Source organism: Myotis nattereri, assembly GCF_964212035.1.
Source record: "Myotis nattereri genome assembly, chromosome: 19".
NCBI lineage: Eukaryota > Metazoa > Chordata > Mammalia > Chiroptera > Vespertilionidae > Myotis > Myotis nattereri.
Window position 1 is genome coordinate 21538140 of NC_138095.1, and position 23953 is coordinate 21562092.

General features: G+C 48.4%; 2 protein-coding genes across 5 annotated transcripts in view; one reads left to right on the top strand and one right to left on the bottom strand.

Moving 5' to 3' along the window:
* Window positions 1-95: 95 nt before the first annotated feature.
* Window positions 96-23682, top strand: ZNF202 (zinc finger protein 202; the record flags this gene model as incomplete). 3 transcript variants are annotated; one of them, XM_081113934.1, is made up of 7 exons in its annotated part: window positions 96-227; window positions 11445-11943; window positions 12621-12831; window positions 13146-13234; window positions 14166-14295; window positions 15034-15153; window positions 15707-18236. In XM_081113934.1, the coding sequence occupies 6 exons, from the start codon at window positions 11542-11544 to the stop codon at window positions 16798-16800; spliced, it is 2046 nt and encodes a 681-aa protein (XP_080970060.1). In that variant the 3' UTR covers window positions 16801-18236. The 3 variants fall into 3 exon arrangements, with proteins under 3 accessions (XP_080970060.1, XP_080970061.1, XP_080970062.1); XM_081113936.1 differs by lacking the exon at window positions 96-227 and adding an exon at window positions 23400-23682 and having other exon boundaries at window positions 11542-11943; window positions 15707-15841; XM_081113935.1 differs by lacking the exons at window positions 96-227; window positions 12621-12831 and having other exon boundaries at window positions 11526-12620.
* UBE3B (ubiquitin protein ligase E3B) overlaps window positions 20639-23953 on the bottom strand; it is a 35255-nt gene continuing 31940 nt past the window's right edge. For both annotated transcript variants that reach the window (XM_081113933.1, XM_081113932.1), the window contains 2 exons: window positions 23635-23727; window positions 20639-22702 (listed from right to left, as the gene is read on the bottom strand). In XM_081113933.1, the coding sequence (XP_080970059.1) occupies window positions 22511-22702; window positions 23635-23727 (285 nt within the window). In that variant the 3' untranslated portion in view covers window positions 20639-22510. The remainder of the gene's footprint in view (window positions 22703-23634; window positions 23728-23953) is intronic.

The following is a 23953-nucleotide window of genomic DNA, read 5'->3' on the forward strand; positions in this document are numbered from 1 at the left end:
CCGGGGCGCGGGGCACATCGAGAGGACCACACCTCCCAGGGCCTAGAACGGCTTCAGCGCCGCGAGGAGGCGGGGCGACGGCAGCTTCCGGTTCCGGTGCAAAGGCCCCACGTGTTCCGACCCTCCTGGCCCCGCGCGACTCGGATCCGGTGGCGGCCGCGCGGGCCGGGAGTGGGTGGGGGAGAAGCCGGCTGGGCAGGGGAGGAGCCCCGGGAGCTGTCGGAGCCGTGAGTGCTGGCGGGCTGGGCCGGACCGGGCCGAGCGGGGCAGCGCAGGGCGGGGACGAGGGAGAGGTCGCAGGCCCCGCCCCCGACCCTGGGAGCCGGTGCGGTCCTGGGGAGAGGGCGGCGGCAGTGTCGCGAGGGGCCGCGGGAGGCGTCGTGGCCCCGTGCGTCCTGGCGGCCGGAGCTGGAACCCGCGGCCCGCGGGGGGCGCTCCCGGCGTCCTTCTTGCAGCCCCCCGCCCCCGAGGCCTGCGGGAAAGCTGCTCCCAGGGCTTCCGCGCGGCCCCCGCCGGGCCGAGGGGGGAGTGGTCTGGGCCCGGGGGTTTCTCCCAGCGTTTTCTCGCCCCGCCTCGCCTCGCCGGTGGCTCAGGAATCCTCCCCCGCCTCCTCCCGGCCTGGACAGACCCCATCTCTTTCCACCACCACCCCCTCCCCGGCCCAGCACACACGCAGGGATACCCACGGGTGACCACAGTAGGCCCCGGGGCCGGGCTGGCTCGCGCTTCCCGGCTGTCTCCGTGGCTGGCCCCCGAGCTAACCCCACCGTCACCGGCAGCTGCCCCGCCCCGCTCCCGAGGGCCCGATCGGCACCTCTTACCGCCCCTCTTGCCCTGGGCAGGAGGGTGCGGGCCTCTGCTTTTTGTCCGCTTGAACTTAAAAGTTTGGAGCGTGCGTGGTTATGCGGTGTTCTCGCGCAAAGGTGGCACTTTTCATTTTTCTGGGCGTCGGATGCTGTTGTCGCCTAGGCGCTCGGATAACCCGTCTGTCTGCCTTGGTTCCAGCTCTTTGCCCCAGCTCTTCCAGCACCGTGGTCCTGGGGAGCAGTGCCACCCCCCTCCCCACCCCTCCAGGGTCCCTCTTGGAGGCTAGGCGTAGAGGCTGGTGCTTTTTCTCCATCCGCACTCTGCAGGTGATACCCAGGGCAGCCCCCCTCAGAAGCCACAAGGAAAGCTATTGAAGATCCCCCCCCCCATGTCTCTGCCAAACCACCCCCACGCATGAGCCTGGATCCAGAAAGGTTGTGTGGGGTGGGGGGCTGGGAGGCTTGTTGCTGGGACGCGGGGGACAGCAGAGCAGTTAGGGTGTGTGGCCATGCGTCTCGAGTAACTTTCTGCTGTTTCCAGGTAGCGGAAGGAGGGGCGGGTTTGGAAGACGGAAGGGAATTTTTCCTCCTAGGACCAAACAGCTGGGACTCCTGACCTTCACCCCTGTCTCCTCTGGCTGTACCCCTTTTGCTCCCTTTGCATGTATATTATATCGCAGTAGACGTTTCAAGGGCACAGCAAGGCTTTTACTAGGATGTGAGGGACTCGTGGGCATCACGAACGACACAGGTAGTTTTCCCATTTAATGTGGCACCAGCGTAAGACGGAACGGTCCTAGACTCTTTCTACCTTTGCACCCCCGCCCCCTTTAAATTTGGCCGGCACTGGAAGCGTTGGATCCTTTCTGCTGGAGCCCCGGGTTTACGTCCTTTGCCGCAGGCACTGGTTCCCAAATGCATGCGTCTGGAGTACCTGAAGGGCGTGTGAAACAGATGGCTGGGGCCAGCCCCCCAGTTGCTGGTAATAGGCCTGGGCTGGCCCTGATAATTCCAGGGTCTAACAAGTCCGGAGGTGCTGGTGCTACTGGTCTAGGTTTCTGACGCTGAGAACCGCTGCCTTTGGCCAGACTTCTTCACATAAACCTGGCAGTGGTTTGGGGGTCAAAAGACCTGTGTGTAGAGTACTTCTGTGCCGGAAGCTAGTAATAAGAGCTTGTGTGGGTAATTGAACCACGTGGGTCTGAATTCTTTCATTTGTAGAATGAAGAAAGTGTACTTTAAAAACAAGCAAGCTCTGAAGGCTACATTACCTTATACCAAATTGAAAATGAAATATTTAAAAGTTTTCCCCTTAATTTTCTTATTTCTCTTGATAGGCGCTTCTCTTTTGATCATATAGCTTATACTCATAAACTAGGTTTTTGCTGTGAATCTCCAGTATGTAAAGCCCCTGATATTTCTTAACTATATATTAAATTCTGTAAGGTCAGAACCTATGCCTTTTTTCATCTTTCTCTGCCTAGCATCTTGTGGGGTGAGATATTTGGAAGGAGCTCACCCCCAGCCCTCCTGCCCCCTTGAAGAAGTTTTTCTCTCCTAATTCTATGCCACATAGTAAAACACTATATGGCTACTGTAGCTGATTCCCCTGCAAGATTGGAATAAATGCTTATGCCCAATGTAATTGTCCCTGTGAGTGCTTTATACCCAGAATTGCTGGCCTCCGCTGATTCTTAATGTGTTTCTGTTCTCAAGTTGGAAGAGAAAATAGCTTAATTAAATTCAACACACATTTATTGAGCACCTTTTCTTCCAAATATTTGGCAAAATGTTAGGCTCTGGAAATATGAAAGTGAGTAAGGAGGTCTTTGCTCTCAGGGGCAGGGCTCACAGTGGGAGATAGAGATGCTAAACTGCCCACAGCAAGAAAGGCTTCCTGGGATTCCTTCTCCTCTGGACCATGATTGAGTCTCAGTGGAAACCTGACGCTGCTCCGATTCCTCTGGTCCAGCAAGCCTGGGTCCCCTCCTTGAGCATCTCATATGCAGGGGAGCCCCGGGAAAGCCAGGAGGTCATCTGGGGACAGAGCAGGGAGCGCCCGGACTAGAATATTCATTACAAAACTAAAAACCTAGTTAATGACGTCTGAATTGACTGTTCTGAATTATCCATATTTACACCTCAGGTCAGGCTGTATTTATAATATCCTGTTATCTTTTATTAAGTCATGTTGTGTGATTGGCATTGACCGTGTTTGTCGTAGTCATTCATTGGATACAGCTAGTGTAACTGGCTGCCAAATGAAAACTCTGCTGTTAGCAGGATGGGAGTCAGGTTTGCTGACTGCCCTTTCCCTACTTCAGATTAGTCTGGGTTCTGTTTTTACCTGGGGCGTATAGATGCTGCATTACGTAGGCCATTAACCATCTCTGGGATATAACCCTTACCTAAGGTTAATCTTCGTGTTGGAGACTAACAAATATCATGATGGCCACATATTTAATTTTGGACTCTTAAAATCTATATTTGGCCTCTAGCCTGCCTCAAGTCTGTAATGAATTCCTTTCGCCATCCTAAGCTAATACATTAGGTCCCAAGTACTCAATAAAACCATATAGTATCCTTGTTCCTCTCAAAACACCTCCCTTATCACCAGCAAAGAGCTGGACAGTTTCTCAAAAGATGACCCATCTCTCTGCCTTTAGGGAGAGAATCATCCCCATCTTCAGGATGAATTGATGTGACTTGTCTGAGGTGACACACCTTTAGGAGGTAGAATGCAGGTCATCTAACTCCAAAGGCAGAACTGTCCACTGTTCAGCCTCCTGGGCCTTTGGTACATATCTATAGAACACATTTCAAGTAAAAAATGAAGTGAATTATAATGATTTTGGAGCTTTATTTTACATTTTTCACGTTTGCATTTACTCTCAGTGACATTTTTATGCCCATTGTACACTTTGATCCTAACCACAAAGTCTACAAATTCAGGGTTGAAAGTATTTATATCTCAGCCTCCCTGACTTCGCTGTACCGCCACCGCCCATCTGACTTCTTTATTCTTCCTAATCTTCCCCTTCTCTACACCTTATTCTGTTTCTCTGAAACCTGTTGTAACTTTGAGCCACTTCTCTCCGTGCTACTCAGATATTTTATGTTGAATCTAATGAAGGAAAACATTTTAAGTGGCAAAATAGCTTTTAAACATAGTTTGAGCTTGATGTGTTCAAAAGTCAGTGAATTCGTTTCCTTTTCTTTTGCCTTTTGAGTTAAGTTTTTGAGGGACTTCTTGGGTATACTACCCGCTCACCTCATATCGCCCCCTCTGTATTCTATAGATATGTACCAAAGGCCCAGTTACAGGGAGGGAAGGGGACTATGATATTGATCCGTAGAAACATTGCTAATATGATTGGGGAAGATTGCATGTAACTGCTTATTAGAGTTGATTTCAGTCCTGCCTGTCAGTTTCCACCCTTGGAAAAGGGTCCTATTTGATACTAGTTTATAAGTGCTGTCAACGCAGGACTCCTCTGGTTTAACACTTCACTTTTTTTTTTTTTAATATATTTTATTGATTTTTTATAGCGAGGAAGGGAGAGAGATAGTTAGAAACATCGATGAGAGAGAAACATCGATCAGCTGCCTCCAGCACATCTCCCACTGGGGATGTGCCCGCAACCCAGGTACATGCCCTTGACCGGAATCGAACCCGGGACCCTTCAGTCCGCAGGCCGACGCTCTATCCACTGAGCAAACCGGTTTTGGCTAACACTTCACTTTTGATGTAACAGTAAACAGACCAAGATTTTTCCTTTACATTTTAATCTTTTTGTAATTTTGATGAAATAACAGACTGTATGCTTAACATTTAAATCTTGCCTTCTTCCCAAAAGTTGGAAAAAAGAGAACAAAATATATTGGGCATCTGCCCTATGCCGGGCTGTATGCTGAGTGGTTCTGTATGTTTGGGACAGCCACCTGAGGTGGTATGAGCCACATTTTGAAGATGAGACTTAGGGAGTGTCACATGGCTAGTAAGTGAGGAGAGGGATCCAGCAAAGTGCTCCAAAGGACTAACCCGTATATGGGGAGCATGGAGAAGCATTTTGTGTATATGACAGTTAACACAACAAAAGAATCTTCCAGTAGCGGGATCATACTGGGCTAATCTTTAGTTTTTTGTTTTGTTTTGTTTTGTTTTAAATATATTTTATTGATTTATTACAGAGAGGAAGGGAGAGAGATAGAGAGCTAGAAACATCAATGAGAGAGTAACATCGATCAGCTGCCTCCTGCACATCTCCTGCTGGGGATGTGCCTGCAACCCAGGTACATGCCCTTGACCGGAATCGAACCCGGGACCTTTCAGTCCGCAGGCCGATGCTGTATCCACTGAGCCAAACCGGTTTCGGCTAATCTTTAGTTTTAAAGAACAATACAGCGTTGGAAAAGGGCAGCTAAGAATTGTTATTAGTTGATTTCTATTCTAGAGCAAATGAGAAAGAAGATCTGTTGCAATGACCCAGTAAGCAGTCATACTCAAATTTTTAGGTTATGGATCTGAATTAGTGTAAGACAAGAATGGAGACTGGAAGGGATAGCAATGCCTGCTAAATAGAATCATTTGAACCTTTCTGATCACTGTTTTCTTCTGAAAATTATTTGCTACTAAATAGGTTACTATCTGTCCTTGAGACAGATATCACTACAGACCTTGTCATTTAGGCTCCAGAATGACCCCCGCAAATAGCAATACTTTAAGGTAGAGAAGCAGATACCCTTCCATTGCCTGCAGTTTCCTGTTCTTGTCAGTAGGATCCTGTAGGGTCTTCACGGGCTGTGACACTTCAGTAAGAAGCAGAGACAGCTGGACCAGGATTGGAGAAAGGTCTTACCTTTTCCACATCTCTCCCCAGTTCTGCCTCATAGAAATACACACTCTTGACTAGCTATGGGACCTAGGCGTGTGAAACACGTCTGCACACATCATTTCAGAACCTTCTGGAACCAAGTCTTTCACTCTTCCTGGCCTGGCCTCACATTCTCTCTGTGTCATCCTTTTGTTCAGTTTTTAGCTGTCATTGTGGAACCCTTCCAAAGATAGACATTGAATGGAAAGGTGTTAGAATAGCAAGGACAGCCAGTTTGCAAGAGAGACTCACAGTGTAGTACACCCCGTGAATTAAAGAATAAAACAGTGTCCATTTTCTACCTCTGATACTGATACCTGACAGTTGCAAGCACATTTTAGGTCATAAAATGTGCTTGCAACTGTGTGTGAGGAGAGCAGTTATCTGCAGGGGGCTTTACCCTTTACAAGGGCCCTTGTGTGTTATCCCATGAAACCCTCCTGGGCCTTCCATCTTTGGGTACCTAGTCCACAGCACTGCCGCCTGCTGTTCCTTCTCATCTCTTGCCCCACCAAGGACTCCCTTCCTCCCTTCATTCTGCTGCTGGGGATCCATTTGCCTTCATCTCAGTTTCTCGGGCTGCCAACATAAATACAAACAAGCATTGGAAATCTCATTTCATGATTCTGAAGGGCATTTTAAAATGGCAGTTTTTAATTTATATATTTTTAATTGATTTCAGAGAGGGAGAGAAAGATAGAAACATCAATAATGAGAGAGAAACATTGATTGGCTGCCTCCTGCATGCCCCCTCTTGGGGATCCAGCCCAAAACCCCAGGCATATGCCCTGACCCAGAATCGAACCGTGACCTTCTGGTTCATAGGTCGACACTCAACCATGGAGCCACACCGGCCAGGCTAAAAATGGCAACTTTTATGAGGTGCTGTTATATTCTTTTCCTTTGGAAAGCTAGGTCCTGTGAGAACAGAACCCTTTCCATAGTAGGGACTCTCTTGTAGTTAGTACAACATGAAAACAATGAGGCTTCCTTCGGCTTCACTGGGCATGGGTTCTACCTTGCAAGATTGGGGGGAAAAGGGAGTTTGGAAGTTTTGTCTGGATCAGTAGTCATTATTGTAGCTTCATTAAATTACTGGATGTCTACTTTTGTGCTTATTAAAGTTTATTTAAATCCTCAAAGTAAAATGCTTTTTTTCCCGGATGCACAGCTTTGTGTGACTTGCGTTTGGATTGTCCCAGGGCAGTCTGAAGACTCCTTGCAATGAGCTGCGGTTCTGTCAAGTTAGGAACCACTAAGAGTGTCGGTTTACTCACAGTCCAAGCAGTAAACGGTCTTGCGTATTCATTCCTTGTCCAGCACATGGTTTGCCGGATACATGAATAAGCATTAATAAGACATTGTCCGTCCTTCCAGACAAAGACAAAAGACCTGCGTGTTCTGTGTGTGCGTGCCTGTTGCGTGATGGGCAGTGAGCTGGGTGCCTCTGTCCCTGTCCTCAGAGCCTTACAGTCTGGTGAGTTCAGCAGCAAGAGGAACAGTTCTCACCACACAAAGTGGATAGGTGTGCTGTGGTGGGGGCAGTGCAAGTTCCTGTGGGAGTGGCCTGGGCGGGGCAGGGAGGCATCCTGGGAAAACTGCAGCTGACGATGAGTAGAGTTAACCACAGGGGTAGGAAAGGGCTTTCAGGAGGAGTGAACAGCATCGTGAAATCCTGGTGAGGGCATAGGAAAGGGACACTGCTGTGAAGCAGTGGCATTCAGTGCGAGTGGTGATCGTGGGCAAAGAGGTAGGTAGGGGCCAGGTCGTGGAGGGCTTTGAGAATCAAATCATAAGTTTAAATTTTATTCTGTGGACAATGTGAAGCCATCGGCTGATTTTTTATGTTAGAAAGTTCACCACTCAGACCTTCCTGCAATTTTGCAGGTGCAGCTAATGTCGAGGGGGCTCTTGCCCATTACATTCCTGCACCCATTTGCCCCCACCCACAAAAAACAAATAAAAAAACCTAAAGATAAATGTATAGGTTCTAGAAATAAAAACTAGAGTAGTAAGTACAAGCTGACTCTGCCACAGCCCAAGGACATTTGAAACCAAAATAAGGCTTCTGGAGTTTGGGGTTCTAAAATCAGTGCTCCAACAAGAAGACATGAACTGGGGAACTGGTGGGGTGGGGGAAGTCCATGGAATTGAACCTCTCACTCTGGAGCCTTGAAGAGCTGCCCCTTCCTGGAAACCTGTCGAGTGATAAGTCAAAAGGGCAAGGAAGTAGGCCTCCATAACCTTCGGTAGGACAAAAGTCACAGGCATTGGCCCACATAATACCAGCTTAAGTCAGGAACACTGAGAAATTAACATAAAAACTGATCCAAGATCATTGAAATCATTAGGTTTTAGGTAGAAGCAAATGAAATTCTATTCAAAGAGCTCACTTTTATAACCTAGGGCTCTCCCAACTCCCAACATATAAAATTCAATCATTGAGGGTGGGCATAGCATTTTAAGCATTACAAACCGCCGGAGAAAATAAATCGTGAGGTAGAGATTGCAGATTGAATAAGTAGGCAAATTAGCATATGAACATCGAGATATGGGACTCTAAAACAAACTGAAAGTATATAGTAGATATTTTAGGATAATGGGTAAGTAAGCATGAAGAGCAATGTGATATAGATAATAAAAATGAATAATATCATTTTTATTATTGAAATTAAACTCATTTGATGGGCAATAGCACATAGACACAGCTGTTAAGGGTGAATTGATAATTTTGAAGGTGGATCTGAGGCAGTTCGTTTGAAGCACAAAAAGATTAAAAAATGAAGAATTTCTCCGGTTATATGTGGGGACTGCAACTTGGTCTGGAGGGGACAAGGCCAGGAAGACCAATGGTAAAACTTGAACCAAGTTGTTCAACGTGCCTGTCACGTGCCAGTGAGGTGGAGGAGCTGGTAATGCCATTTTTTTTAAAGGATTCTATTACTGCCTTTATTTGGCTTCACCAGGGGACTGGCAGTGGAGGTGAGATGGATGAATTTGAAACAAGTTTAAAGGTAGAATTAACAAGATTGGGTGAATAAAAAAGAGAGTAGAAACATAATGGAGAAAAAAAGACTGATTCTTCCTGTTAAAGTGGGAAGAAAACTTCAAAATGGAGGTGTATTCATTTAAATGCATTTTTATTGTGCACTTTATTATAGGTATTGGACATTGATGAAAAGCTTAGCCCCTAACTTTAAGGCGGTTCACAGAAAAGATAAAAAAAAAAATGGCTATTCGAGCCCTAATCGGTTTGGCTCAGTGGATAGAGCATCAGCCTGCGGACTGAAAGGTCCCAGGTTCGATTCCGGTCAAGGGCATGTACCTTGGTTGCGGGCACATCCTCAGTGGGGGTGTGCAGGAGGCAGCTGATCGATGTTTCTCTCTCATTGATGTTTCTAACTCTATCCCTCTCCCTTCCTCTCTGTAAAAAGTCAATAAAATATATTTTAAAACATGGCTATTTGATATGACCGATACTGTGATAGAGATGTGCGCAGGTGCTATGGAGGCACAGTGATTTATAACCATGTCTAAGGATGGGGGGAGTGGGATCAAAGCAATCATCTCAGAGGACATGAAGCCTGAGCTGTGTCTTGAAAGATAAAGTCTACCCTAATGAAGGGCAAAGACTCAGAAGGAACAGCATGTTCAAAAGCCAAAGAACTTAGGACTTTAGTGTGCTTTGCATGCACACACGTGTGTGTGTGTTTGAAAGGATTGGAGAGGAGGGCAAAGGAAATAAAATGAAGGTCCATCCTAAAATATGATACTTGGAAGTAAGTCTGTATTTCACTTACACGCCAGGATTGATTGAGGGTCTTAAGTAGGGACCAGATTTGCCAAGAGTACTCATTCTCGTGCCTGGTAACTTGAAGGTAGGCCTGGAGGCAGGTAGCTCACATCTGGAGGTAGTTTCAGTAATCCGGATGAGAACTGATACGGACCTAGCCTGCAGGTCACGGGGATGGAGAAGAGGGACCTGTCACGAGGAGTGGGAACACCATGCCGCATGGGGGGGGGATGGGGGGGGATGGGGGGGGATGGGGGGGGATGGGTATTCCATGCAGAAGGAACTGCCTTCACACAGGCCTGGAGGCCTGGAAAGACACCCTGTTGTAGGGAGATGAGCAATGCGTTTGTTATAACCAGGTAAGGCAGAGGGAAGGGTAGGATGTGAAGCGTAAAAATAGATTGAGGGCTGATTGTGAAGAGCTTCATATGCTAAGGATTTGGGAACTGATCTTAGTAAGAAATTATCATCATCATCATTATTATTATTCTCATCTGAGGATATGTGGGTTTTTTATTGATTTGAGAGAGAAACATCGATGGGTTCCCTCCCACACGCACCCTGACCAGGAATCGAACCTGCAACTGTACAGGATGACATTCCAACCAACTGAGCCACCTGGCCAGGGAAGAAATTATTTTTTAAATGTTGAGTGATGCAGTTTGAACTAAAATTTAGAAATATTTTTTAGAAAGTTAACTTTGGCATGCCATCACTCCTCTAAGTACTTCGCAGGTACTAATACATTTAATCCTCATATTGGATGAATACCATTGTGACCTCTGTTCTACGAATGGGGGGACAGGCATAAGGAGGATAAAGACTTGCCCGTGGCCTCATACCGAGGGAACAGTAGAGCCAGGATACACACCCTGGCAGCCTACTCCAAGGCTCTCATTCTTAACCTTACGCACCCTCGCACCCTTGGGGTTTCAACCAAGATGCACATCCAAACCTCGCCTAGCTCTTCTAAAGATACAGTTGCTTAGATGGACTGAATCAGAATATCCAGAAAAATGACGTTTGTTACTGTTTTGCAAAAGCTTCGTGGATCATTCTGTTGCCCTTTGCTCCCAGTTGAGTGCAGCCGGCACCCAGTTAGGTTACGGCAGTGGAGCAGGCGAGAGGTGAGGGCCCGAACTACAGCCGTCTGGGAAAGAAGAGGAGGAAGCAGGTTCAGAGGGTAGGAGGCAGAATCAGTTTAATGAGCTGTAAGCAATGGGAAGAATCAGCGTTAAACCCAGGGATCACAAAGTTTAATCTTAACTAGAATGATCCAGCCTAGGCAGGATTCCAGGAAGAGGGAGGGTTGGGAGTAAGACTGATGCGTGAACTTCATTTTGAACGCTTGGGTGTGAGTGCCTGTAGGTCTTCCAACTAAAGATGTCTTACAAGAGAAAAGTTGCTTTTGGGGGTGCCTGTGTGCCAGCCACTGTACGTGGCTTTCTTCACTGTTAACTCACCGGATCCTCCCCTCAAATCTCTGAGAGTTTCCATTTTACAGAAGAAATGAATAATGGGTATGATTCAGTTCAGAATGAACTTTGATAAGACCTTCTCTCTCTATTTCAGTCCTGTCGATGTGTCTCTTCTGAGAACATACATTTTAGTATATATGTAAATGTGTTTGTACAGGACACACCTTGGTCAGTACCACGGTTTTTAGCGGGTAATTCTGAGTGTCCTTGCTGCTAGCCACTTAGCTTTTAGGTTCACAAGTCTCGTGAAGTAGAAATGCAGTGTTTTTCTATGGGGTGTGAACCCTGCCCAGGAAAAGAGGTGGGGAACTTCCGTGTTCAACCTACGTCATCTGGTCCAACTAGATTTGTTTATGGGCTATGCAGATTCGGGGAAAGGGGACTGAATAGCTTGAGGAAGTGTTATATGTGCAAGATTATGATTAAACTCAGAACTGCTATCGCTGTGCATAATTCTGGGCTTACACTGTTTGTCTCTACTTCTCTACCCCAGGTCCCTTGGGAGAAACTCCTCGAGGTGCCCAGGCTGAGACTGGGGGGTAATGGCAGTGTGAGCTCTAGATGGTGTGAGACCAGCCCAGAGCCAGAAAATGGCTACAGCCTTGGAACCAGAGGACCAGGATCTTTGGGAAGAAGAGGGGATTCTACTGGTGAAATTGGAAGATGATTTCACCTGTAGGCCAGAATCTGTCTTGCAGAGGGATGACCCCGTGCTTGAGACCTCACACCAGAACTTCCGGCGCTTTCGCTACCAGGAGGCAGCAAGCCCTCGGGAAGCTCTCATTCGACTCCGAGAACTTTGTCGTCAGTGGCTGAGGCCAGAGAGGCGCACAAAGGAGCAGATCCTAGAGCTGCTCGTGCTGGAACAGTTTCTTACCGTGCTGCCCGGAGAGCTGCAGAGCTGGGTGCGGGGCCAGCGGCCAGAGAGTGGCGAGGAGGCGGTGACACTGGTGGAGGGTTTGCAAAACCAACCCAGGACACCAAGGCGGTGGGTGAGGAGGGGGAGTCCTGACCTGTGTGATGTGGAGGGGGACCATTTGCTGGAAGGACGGATTTGGGAGTAGGGCTGACGGGGCCCCATAAATCACCTTTAAATTTAATTGGCTCTGCCCTTGGGTTGTGCCCAGATCCATAAGCCCCATGGGGCAGAGGCGGTGTCTGTGTGTGTGAGTGTGACTTTCTGGTTTTTGAAACACCCACCTAGGGACTACCTTAAGGGCCTTCAAGACCCCAGGGTCACGTGGCTTTCATTTTCCCTTCTTAAATGTTGAATCTCCAGTTTCTGGGGAGGAAGATTTTGTTACTTCCTCAAAGGTCCTCATAAACCCTCAGTCACGGATTTCTGCCCAGGTCAACAGCACATGGAAGCAGACACTGAGGGTTGCTGCGGGTGGGACGGGGAGCGGTGGGAAGGCCAGGACTGAGGTCCTGGTGGGTAGGGACACGGTTGAGGGAGGCGAGGAAGCAGTGCAGTGTCTGATCGTTCCTGCTTTGATCTGGCGAGGATAACAGCTTCCTTGTGTGCCCCAATGGAACTGGGGGTTCCCCTCTTCATCTGGGTCCCTCTGGGAGTTTTTTTCTATTGGCAGCTTCTCCTAAAATGAGCCCTGATGACAACCAAGACTTTCCTCCTGATTCCATGGTGACTGGAAGTTGGAATTATTCCCAGGTGACTGCCCATGTTCATGGCCAGGAAGTCCTGTCAGAGGAGCCAGTGCACCCAGGAGCAGAGCCTGAGTCACCTAGTGAGCTGCAGGATCCTGCGCAGACCCTGACCCCAGAGGAGCCCCATGCGGAGATCACACTGAGCCCAGATCCGGGGGAACCAGCAGAGCAGAGCCTGTGCCATGAACTGGAGCTGCAGCCCTTGCACGAGAGCGGTGGGAAGCCCCAGCAGATGTGGGGGTGGAGGGTGGGTGGACTTCTGTACCAGCGAGGCTGGGGAAATTGGAATAGGAGTAACTCACAGGACAGGGTGTTGAGAGGAGATAGTACTAGCTAGAGTCCCCGTGACTAGGGCTGAGCTTAGAGAGCAGTGCTCTTGGTCATTCCCTTAGCATCCGTTAGTGTTGTCGATTGTGTTTGGGTTATTGGAGCTGCCCCTGATTCCCAAAGATGATGGGAGTTGCTCAGCTCTTTGTTAGTTTCAGGGGTGCATTGCCTATTGCTGACCTCTGCCCTCTTTTCTTCGTAGAGGTTCCAGTGCCCCAGGACCCAGGCCTTCCTGAGGAGAGGAACACTGGAAACTCAGAGATGGTCGCCCTTCTTACTGCTCTGTCACAGGTGCACGCTTGTGTCCCTCTATTCCATAGAGAATTAGAAGAGCCATATATTCAATGGGTCAGACAGGACACCAGTTTCTACTCTTCTTTTGTCAGTTTAAATTCTGTTCTTCACTTGTTGGGGCTGGGGAAAGGGAGTTGCATCTAATGAGATAAATTATAGTAGTCTCAGTTGGATCTGCAGGCTCCAAAACCCCTTTATTTGCCACTGACCAGGGGGACTAACAGAATGGGATAATTTTGTAACTCTCCACTGCAACTTTGACGTTGTTGAATGGGGGTTTGTTTTGGTTTTAGGAATAAACTTGACAGTCATTGGTAAGGATGACTGACTGCTGCAGAAGTGACTTCTGAACTTGCATGGTGTACTCTTGCAAGGGCTGCATTCAGTCAGGCCACAGCATTATGAAGACTGACCTTAGGCAGAGCCCAGAAGTGAAGCTATGTGGCTTGGGGGGCAAAGGAATAGAATTTATCTGTGCTTTTAGACTAATGGAGCTGAAGAAAAAAGTCCTGTTTATGCTGTGTAGACTTTGTAAGTGATAAGAGTGATTAGAGAAGGTCAGTCAGGGAAAACTTCCTAGAAAAGATGACCTTTTACACAAATGTAAGTAGCATTAAAGCATCAACTAGGGAATTGAATGATGGCTTTTAAGACCTTTTTTTTTGTAATTACACAATATTTCAAGAAGAAGAACATAGTTCTTCTGAAAGGAAGTAAGACGAGGTAGCGGTAGCAGGCCAGTGTGAACGTGCCAGTAGGGAAGCAGTGACATGGTGAAACACAGGCTTCCTGAGGGAGCCAAGAATCCCATTGGAGTCCCTTCTGTGTGCTGGGTGCATTCTGCCTATTCCAGAGACCTTCTTTCCAGGAACAGGATGGGAGGCTCCATGAGGCTTCGCATTTTAATTGAATCCTGCTGTTGTTTCAGGGATTGGTAACGTTCAAGGATGTGGCTGTATGCTTCTCCCAGGAGCAGTGGAATGATCTGGATCCAACACAGAAAGAGTTCTATGGAGAATATGTCTTGGAAGAAGACTGTGGAATTGTGGTCTCCTTGTGTAAGGAAGTTCAAGTGTTTCTACCGTGTTGTGAACACAGAGATCTTTCTCCTGTTGGAAATTATGGGGGCTTAGGGCTTAGCCTGTATGTTCTAGACTTCTCTTATGCCTTCCCCACCAATGAGAGTGAAGGGTTAGCTGAGTAAAATGATATCCTTCTAAGTTAAAGGGAAGAGAAATGCTTAGAAAATGGTTGAAAACTTCTAATAAGAAAGTAAAGTTATGTTACTAGAGGCCCGGTGCACGAAATTTGTGCACAGGCAGGGTCCCTAGACCTGGCCGGCAATGGAGGGCCAATCAAGGCCTTCCTTCCAGTTGCTGGCCATGGTCTTCTTTCCCCGGCTGCTGGCTGGGGCCTTCATTCCATGCCACCCCCTGGTGGTCAGCACACATCATAGCGAGCAATTGAACTCCCAGTTGAACTCCCGAGGGGACAATTTGCATATTAGGCTTTTATATGTATATCTAGAGAGAGATCACTTTAATATATTTGAGGTAAGCATGAGTTTTGAAACAATAAAAGTTGGAGATAATCTACTTATTTAAATATGGGAAAAGAGGGCAGCGTTTACAGTGTGTAATTACTGAGTTATAGATAAAAGACAAAAAGTATGTAGTATTTAGTTGGAGGTACTCAAGCTAACAAGGCCAAAGATTTGAATGACTGACTTGGCTGATCTGCTTTTACACAGGGAATTGTTTAACCAATCATAATGTCCTATTTCTCCTCTTGAACAGCATTTCCAATCCCCAGATTAGATGAGATCACCCACATTATAGAAGAAGAGCCTTTGGTTCCAGATACTATAGAGTCTCAAGAACCTCAAGAGCCAGACATCCTGAGTTTTACCTACACAGGTGAGGAAAGACCAAAGGATTCACAAAGGAGCTGGCAGTTCCTTTAGTCGGTGCTCCTCTCTCTCTCTCTGAGGCATCGCCCTCATTGGTTCTTCCAGTATGTCAGGCATTACTACTGTCTCCCTCTAAACGCCAAATCCTTCTATCTTTTTCCTCCTCTTACCCCTCCCATCATTCATTTGAGGTATATGTAATGCAAAACGGGGCGGGGGGGTTGAGGGGGGATATCGGGACTTTTGGAATTGTGGCTAAACCATTTATTAAGCAGTTTACGTAAACTTGATCCTCAGCCTCCACATTTGTGAAATGAGGATTATAATATTTGTCCAAATGAAGGCTATTCACAGCTTAAGATAACAAGAAAGTGCCTGGCATAGTACAGGCATTCATGTGACGATTTCCTTTTTCCCCTATCTCTACAGTTATGAAATATGGGCTTCTCACTGTGTGGTCTGGCCCTTCCAGAACTCTGTTTTAAAATACCCTCCCCCAACCCCCATTGTGTAGAAGGCATCATTACCTCTATAATTTTCTCCTCTCACCATCTCTTCAGGAGATAGGAGTGAAGATGAGGAAGAGTTTCTTGAGCAAGAAGATCTGAATTTGGAGACTCTACACACATCTGTTTTAGGAGATCCAGAAATCCACCAGACTCCAGATTGGAAAATAGTCTTTGAGGATGACCCAGGTAGACTTGATGAAAGATTTGATACAAATATTTCTCAAATTAATAGTTCAATAAATCTTCAGGAAACCGTACCTATCCACTCCCTGTTAGGGAAACCTCATGGCTGTCCTATATGTGGAAAAAATTTCACGTGTAACTCCCACCTTGTTAGACACCTGAGAACTCACACAGGAGAAAAACCCTATAAATGTATGGAGTGTGGCAAAAGTTACACACGGAGCTCACATCTTGCCAGGCATCAAAAGGTTCACGTACTCGGCACTTCTTATAAATTCCCCCTAAACCAGAAGAATTTGAATGAGACCTCCCCTCTGGTCCCAGCTGAGAAAACACCTGTTGAGAAGCCCTATCGATGTGATGAGTGTGGAAAGCACTTCCGCTGGACTTCAGATCTTGTCAGGCATCATAGGACACATACCGGAGAAAAGCCTTTCTTTTGTACTATTTGTGGCAAAAACTTCAGCCAGAAATCCGTGCTAACAACACACCAAAGAATCCAGCATGGAGACAAGCCCTACATGTGTGGAGAGTGTGGAGAGTACTTCAGCGACCACAGGCAGTACCTGACACACCGGAAGGCACATGATACTGAGCAGCTCTATCTCTGTGGCCAGTGTGGGCGGAGCTTCAGCCACAGGGCTGCATTTGCCAAGCACCTGAGAGGACATGCTGCAGTGAGGTCCTGCCAATGCAATGAATGTGGGAAAAGCTTCAGTCGAAGGGACCACCTCGTCAGGCATCAAAGAACACACACTGGCGAGAAACCATTCACGTGCCCTGCCTGTGGGAAGAGCTTCAGCAGAGGCTATCACTTAATCAGGCATCAGAGGACCCACTCAGGAACCACCTCCCAGCTGGGACCCCATGATAGGAGGTCTGCATTCAGCCCTGACCCCGGGGTAGGCGAGGAGAAGCCCTCTGGTCATCCTGGGGAGACCTTTTCCAGGGAGTCTCCCTGACTTGCCTAGATGGACACAACCTTCCCACAATTAGATAAATGCTCCTCTCAACTTCTCCTTAAGGAGCTATTTTGCCCAAAGTACAGCTTGAGTTGAGGCTTCTTGACTGGAGTGTCCCTGCCTCTGCGCCATCAGTATGAGGTAGGAGAATTAGAAGTCTTACGAGTTGTGGTTATTATATTTTCCCAGAAATAGGCTGTTAGATACCCTAAAGACCAAGCAGCCTCAAGTTAACGTTGTCCAGGACAATTCCTTAGGTTTGGTAAGGGCTCAGATCTTAAAGCACACAGCCCTGAACTCATGGCCAGATATTTGCATCCAGATTGCTTTGCTAACCATTCACAGGATAACTACACATCTCACTGATCACTTCCTCGCCGGGCACTGTCCATGATACCAGGGAGAGATTGGAGAAGTGTCTGATGGGCGAAAACCTCAAAGCTGCTTCACATGGACCTTGTCAGGGTGCTCCATTCCCATTGACAAAGTGATGCCAGTGCCAGACACTGCTGAAAAGGAGGACCTTGTCCGAAGCCTCTTTCCTTCTGGGTTTTTCTTCCCCTCCTTTTAGAGCTCTCATGCTGTTCGCCTTCCTACTGTTCGACCAATTCCTTGGTTTTCTCCCCAGCACTTTTTCTACTATCAGTGGGATGTGGCATTTGGGTGCCACGGGATTTGCAAAGCATAATTAAGTCATAATGAAAACATTTACATTCCCACATAGGTACAAGCCTGCCCACCCACCCCACCCACTTCACAGGGGTTTGGGAGGGCCTTTGGAACAGTGTCACCTTACAAAGGCACTGGGTCACATCACTTACATAAAACTGGAGATCTGAGATAAGATTGTGGAACAATTAAGAAAAAGCTGTTGCTGCTGGCCACGGCTATCAAGACTATCCTCCTGACACCTAACCCCCATCATCCCTGCCCTGGTTCTGTGGTATCAGGGAACGTAAGGAACCCCAGCACCTGGGACCCGGAAGAATTTACTAAAAGTAAATGGCTTTCACGTGTTTGCATTGTCTGCTTCTCTGTGGTTTCATTTTCATGTAATTAAGAACTAAGTCATAGTATCTCATGGCCCAAGGGTCTCTCTTGCCTGATAAAGGTTCTGTGGAAATGAGGTTGAACAACTATGAACCTCACCTGCTTTGATTGTGGGAATGGCAAGGACTGGGGAGACTGTCCTCCGTACATGGAGCACAGGGTATGGGATTAAAGCATGAGAAGAGGGAGACATCTGTGCCTGGTTTCTTTCGGTCTGTTTTTCAATGCAGTGTACACCAGCGGAATATGCCCAACCCTAACAGCTCAACCAGGAAATTCTCATTTTGGTCAGTAATGATACTGCAGTTGACTGGTTTGGTTTTAGTACCAGTCTGCCATTGTCCTTTGGAAATACGCACATGGAAATAAATGAAAGTAACACTGGCAGTCAAGTTCCCTGGGTTTTTTTCTTCTCTTACTTCCCCCATTGACTGCCTCCCGCCCTCCCTGCCCCTCCCCCAGGCCTTCAGCACCTTATTGTTTGTGTCCATGAGTACATGCATATATGCATACAAGGTCTTCGGTTTATTACCTCCCCCCCACCCCCCTCCCCCCACTTCCCTCTGAGATTCTGCACTCGTCCGTGCTTCCATGTCTTTGGATCCACTCCACTCATTGGTTTATTTTGTTACTTAGATTCCACATATGAGTATAATCATGTGATACTTGTTTTCTCTGACTGACTTATTTCACTTAGCATAATACTCTCCAGGTCCCTGCACGCTGTCTCAAAAGGTAAGAGATTCTTCTTTTTTATTGCTGCATAGTAGTCCATGGTATAAATGGGCTTTTTTATCCACTTGTTTACTGATGGCACGTGGGCTGTTTCCAGATCTTAGCTATTGTAAATTGTGCTGCTATGAACATAGGGATGCATACATTCTTTCTGATTGGTGCTTTGGGTTTCTTAGGATATATTCCTGGAAGTGGGATCACTGGGTCAAATGGCAGTTCCATATTTAATTTTTTGAGGAAACTCCATACTGTTTTCCATAATGGTTGTACCAGTCTGCATTCTGCATTCCCACCAGCAGTGTACTAGGGTCCCCCCGCACCCCTCCCCCCAACCCCGCTTTTTTAAAAATATATTTTTTATTTCAGAGAGGGAGAGAGAAAAACATCAGTGATGAGAATCATTGATTGGCTGCCTCCTGCATGCCCCGTACTGGGGATCAAGCCTGCAACCGGGCATGTGCCCTTAACTGGAATCTAACCTGGGACTCTTCAGTTTGTGGGCCAACGCTCTATCCACAGAGCCAGACCAGCTCGGGCTAGGGTTCCCTTTTCTCCACATCCTCGCCAGCACTTGTCATTTGTTGATTTGTTGATAGCCATTCTGACAGGTGTGAGATGGTACCTCATTGTCGTTTTGATTTGCATCTCCCGGATTAGTGACTTTGAGCATTTCTTCATATTGTCTCTTGGCCATCTGTATGTCCTCTTTGGAGAAGTGTCCTTTGCCCATTTTTTAATTGGATTGTTTGTCTTCCTTTTGTTAAGTTGTATGAGTTCTTTGTATATTTTGGATATTAACTGTTTGTCTTCCTTTTATTAAGTTGTATGAGTTCCTTGTATATTTTGGATATTAACCATTTATCAGAAGTATCATTGCCAAATATGTTCTCCCATGCAGTGGGCTCTCTTCGTTTTGTTGATGGTTTCTCTTGCTGTGCAGCAGATTTGTATTTTGATGTCCCATTTGTTTCTTTTCTCCTTAGTTTCCTTTGCCTTAGGAGATGGATCTGTGTTTACAGATCCAGTTATTGCTACGAGAGATATCTAAGATTTTGCTGCCTATGGTTTCTTCTAGGATTTGTATGGTTTCATGACTTAGACTTAAGTCTTTTATCCATTTTGAGTTTCTTCTTATGTATGGTGTAAGTTGGTGGTCTAGTTTCATTTTTTTGCAAGTATCTGTCCAATTTTCCCAACACCATTTATTGAAGAAACTCTTGACTCCATTGCATGCTCTTGCCTCCTTTGTCAAACATTAATTGAGCTTAATGGCTTGGGCCAATTTCTGGGTTCTCTTCTGTTCCATTGATCTGTATGTCTGTTCTAGTGCCAGTACCAGGCTGTTTTGATTACAGTGGCTTTGTAGTGTAACTTGGAGGAATCACAATCTCAGATATCAAGTTATACTACAAAGCCACTGTAATCAAAACAGCCTGGTACTGGCACTAGAACAAGACTCACGGAGGAGGGGGGGGAAAGCTACACAAGGTGGAATTGGAAAAACGGGTGGGTTGGAGATGGGTTTTCTGCGGAGTGTCAAGCTGCATTTGTTGAACAGAACGAGGCAAGGCTGTGTCCTGCAGTCTGATGCTCACTAAGGGGAAGAGCCGAGCATGTTTAGCTGCAGCTGCAGAACTTCACACAAGTTTGAGTTGCCCGGGTTCTTCTCTACGAGCGTGTCTCTCTCACACATGACTGTGTAAGACATGCCATGTGGGGTGATGGCTCCTCTGGGAAGTGGGTGAGAGGAACAGGGCCACCGCTGGTACAGAAGGTGACATTAGCTTTAATGACAAATTGTCCGCTGTTCTGAACTCTGGGTAGGAGGAGAATCGGAGGCCTCTTATGTTATTGTTGTGTCTTCCTGCTGCTGTGAGAGCCCGTGTGCTTCTGCCCCAGCAGCCCCACCTTGAGCTTCCCAGGCATGGGGTCGGAAAGCACTCCTTCAGATAAAGCGGAACAGCCATCATGGCTGAAGTTTAATAAAGCCATTGATCACGTTTTAATCTATAAGTTATCTGTGAAAACAAAATAACCCACACCATTTTATTTTATCACTTATTTATTTATCTATATTTTAAAAATCCACAACGTTTTAGAGCCGTCAAGAGCCATCCAGGTGCGGCTGCACACCAGCTATGAAAGCAGAGTCAGTGTTGTAGGTAGTGCAATATTTCCAGCTGCTGAAGAGTGATATGAAATGACAAGCTACCCCCCCTCAGCAAGAGAGACCCAGAGTTGATGCTTAGGAACTACTACCCGCACCCAGTCCCACACAGGGTGATTCTCAGGTGATGAAAACCAAGATGGGGTCCCATTTCTTTGCGCAGGTTGACAGTTATGTGGGCCCCGGCATAATGTGCAAACCCGCTCAGTGTACACACACGCTCAGGAGAGATCTTCGGAGGAATGGAGCATTTAAAGTGGCAAATCCATAGACTCGGAGGTTACTAACAAATCTTAAATGCTGAATTCCTGTCTGTAAATTCCTTGCTGTCTTTCCATCAAAGTAAACACACACACTGGCCTCCAGGGGCTCGGCACAGCCAGGCCTGGACGCTGACGGGACCCGGCACCCGTCTCCATAGAAGCCATGAGTCAGGTCTCGCCCACGTTGCCACCAACCTCAAGGTTCTTGCTGGAAGGTGCTTGCTGCTTGGAAGGGAGCTACAAGCCCAAGCCACTCCATAGAGCAGACAAGGGACCAGGCACTCCTGGCTTCTATTCTGGCTCAGTCTCCGTGGTGGGGACACTGAAGGGGTGTGATGAGGGGGGCGAGGGGGGATGGTTGTCAACATAGACCACTGACACGGCCTTTGCCTCAATTCCCTGGATCTAGAGTCAAGTTCTCATGATAAAGGTGAAGAATGAGGACAGAGGAGCACAATGGGTGGACAGAAAACAGTAGAACAACAACAAAGAAAACCAACCCAGGGGGCCGTGAATTTCGTGAGCTGAGAGTACAGAGGTCTCCGGGGTTCCCTGTGCTGAGGACGGACGGGGGCGAGACCCAAGTTTCTTGGATTTTACGATCTGAGTAAAGCCGTGCCCAGAAGAGCAGGACCTTGGCTAAGATTTGTTTCCCCCTGCTTAACAGGCGGGCAAACAAGCAGGAGGAAGGCAGCTGCTCCCAGGAACCAGGAGGCTTTGGGTGACAGCGCACCTTCTAGAAACGGAGCTGCTCGTAGGGCCAACTGGCATTTTCTGGCAAACCCAGGATGCAGTGTGAACGTACTTTCTGGAACAAGCCAGTGGAGGCGCCCTAGCAGCTGGCCTGCTGAGGACTTGGAGCATCTGAGGCCAATGAGAGCAGCGCCCAAACTTCCTGTGCTCATGACCTTCCAGCGGCACCTCTGCCTCCCTGGGGAGCAGGTGGTCTTGGCCATCTGGAGTCTGGAGAGGCTGCTGGGGATGGGCTGGAGGCAGAGCCTTTGTTGGATGCATAGAGGCTACCTGAGTAGTTTTCAGAAACAGGAGTGTCTCACGCATATTAGGCTTCGTGCACACAGGCCCAGGTCACGGAAACCAGCCTGGAGCTTGGAGTGCCTGGGCCTTGTGCGTCACAGCAAACTCAGAGACGTAAGGAAGGAAAGACTCACCAAAGAGCAAACTAGAAAAAAGAGAAGCCCCTCCACAGTCATGGGCCTGGACTTCAGGCCACTGGGGGTACGGAGAAACGACCGATGCTGGCGGAATCTGGAGGTTTATTTCCGACACCCCCTTCCCATTAGTGTCACCTGGAGAATGTGTAGAGTCGCATGTGCATCCCAAGTTCTTGAAGCCACAGGGGAGTCTCATGGCTATAGAGAGGGTCTGAGGGCTGCAGTCACCTGGCATGTCGGTCCCGGGCCCCGGGGAACGCTGCCTCCTGGAGCTGAGGTCCTGGTAGGCAGGAGTCTGTGAGGCAGGCGGCCAGCACCGGGTGCTAGGACAGCTCGAAGCCCGTGTTCATGCTGATGGCGTAGCGCAGCTTCTCCCGCAGGACGCTCTTCTTGCTGTAGTTGGGCAGCTTGAGCAGGTTAAAGCAGGTGGAGGAGGTGGGCAGGCGGCCACCTGGCTCCCGCTTGCGGATGGTGAAGAAGCCCCGGAGGACGCTGCCCAGGGTGTCCCCAGTGTCCTGCAAGCACACAGCACAGCCTCGGTTGGAGGTGCCTAGTGAGGGAGCTTGGGCAGGTGCCGAACGCGAGGCCCGGGGAGAGGACCTGACCAGTGCTGGGTGCTGAGCGGGGTGTGCTGCACCGCCCTGGCGAGGCTGGGCCTGTGAGTGTGCCCTCCACCACCAAGACCAGCCCCAAACTGAGGACAAGCCTTGAGAGGCGAGTGCACAGAGCAGCCCCGCTCCTCGGACGGCACAGGGGACTCCTGTGTTAAGGAAGCGCCAGGAAATGGGGCCTCTGGGGAACCGCTAATTATTGAGTAACCAGTTGTCAAAGAGCCAGAATACAGTGAAAATACTTTAGGTCCCCAAACATTTCTGCGTGCAGCCTCACGCTTCCTCCCTGACCTGGCCAGTGCTTGGCCAGGGCAGACTAGCTTGGGGCAGCCGCCTCCAGCAAGGGGGCTCGTGTCCCACGGGAGGATCTGGAGCCCAGACTGCAGCATCCTGAAAGGTGTGGCACTCACAGGCCACCAGGCTGCAGGAGTGGGGGGAGGGAGACACTTAACAAGGGCTACTCTTGGAGCACCAACCCTGCAGAGGATGACAACCCCTAAGGCACTCATTCTCTTTATAAAAAAGACAGGAAACAGAGCAGCCTGCCCAGCTGTGCAGCCAGCAGGTGGAGGAGTTGGCATTCAAGCCTGTGCCTGTTCAGTCCCTAGGTCCATGCCCTCACCCTCTGCCACACTGCCTCTCAGACCTGGAGCCTGGCAGAGCAGCGGTGACTGAAAACACCTCCAGCTACTCCTCCCTGAGGGAGGAAGGAGGACCAACTGAGCTGAGGCGGCAGGGCCAGCCTGCTCTCCCAAAAGGACAGCGAACCGGCTCCCAGGAGCCCAGCGGCTTGCCCTGTGGTGGGCATAGCACACGACCCTCCCCAGCCATGGTACCTGGTCATCTGACACTTCGACACAGCGAATGGAGAAAGGAGGCTTGAGGTAGGCGAATCCCAGGAGCGGGGGCCTGGAGCAGCTGGTCACAAACTGCAACACAAGGCGGGTCAGGGGACAGGGGGCCAGCGCTCCCTCAGAAACGGGCCCTCAGTCTCTCTCTCCTCCAGTGACGGCTCAGTCACTGCTGTTCGGCCGGCAGGACGGGTCACAGAGGGCACATTCGGCCCAAGAACTGGGACACATCTCATGTCTCTTAAGGGCTGGTCTCAGGCTAAAACGTGAAATCCACGCCGGCGGACATGACTAGCCGAGTCTG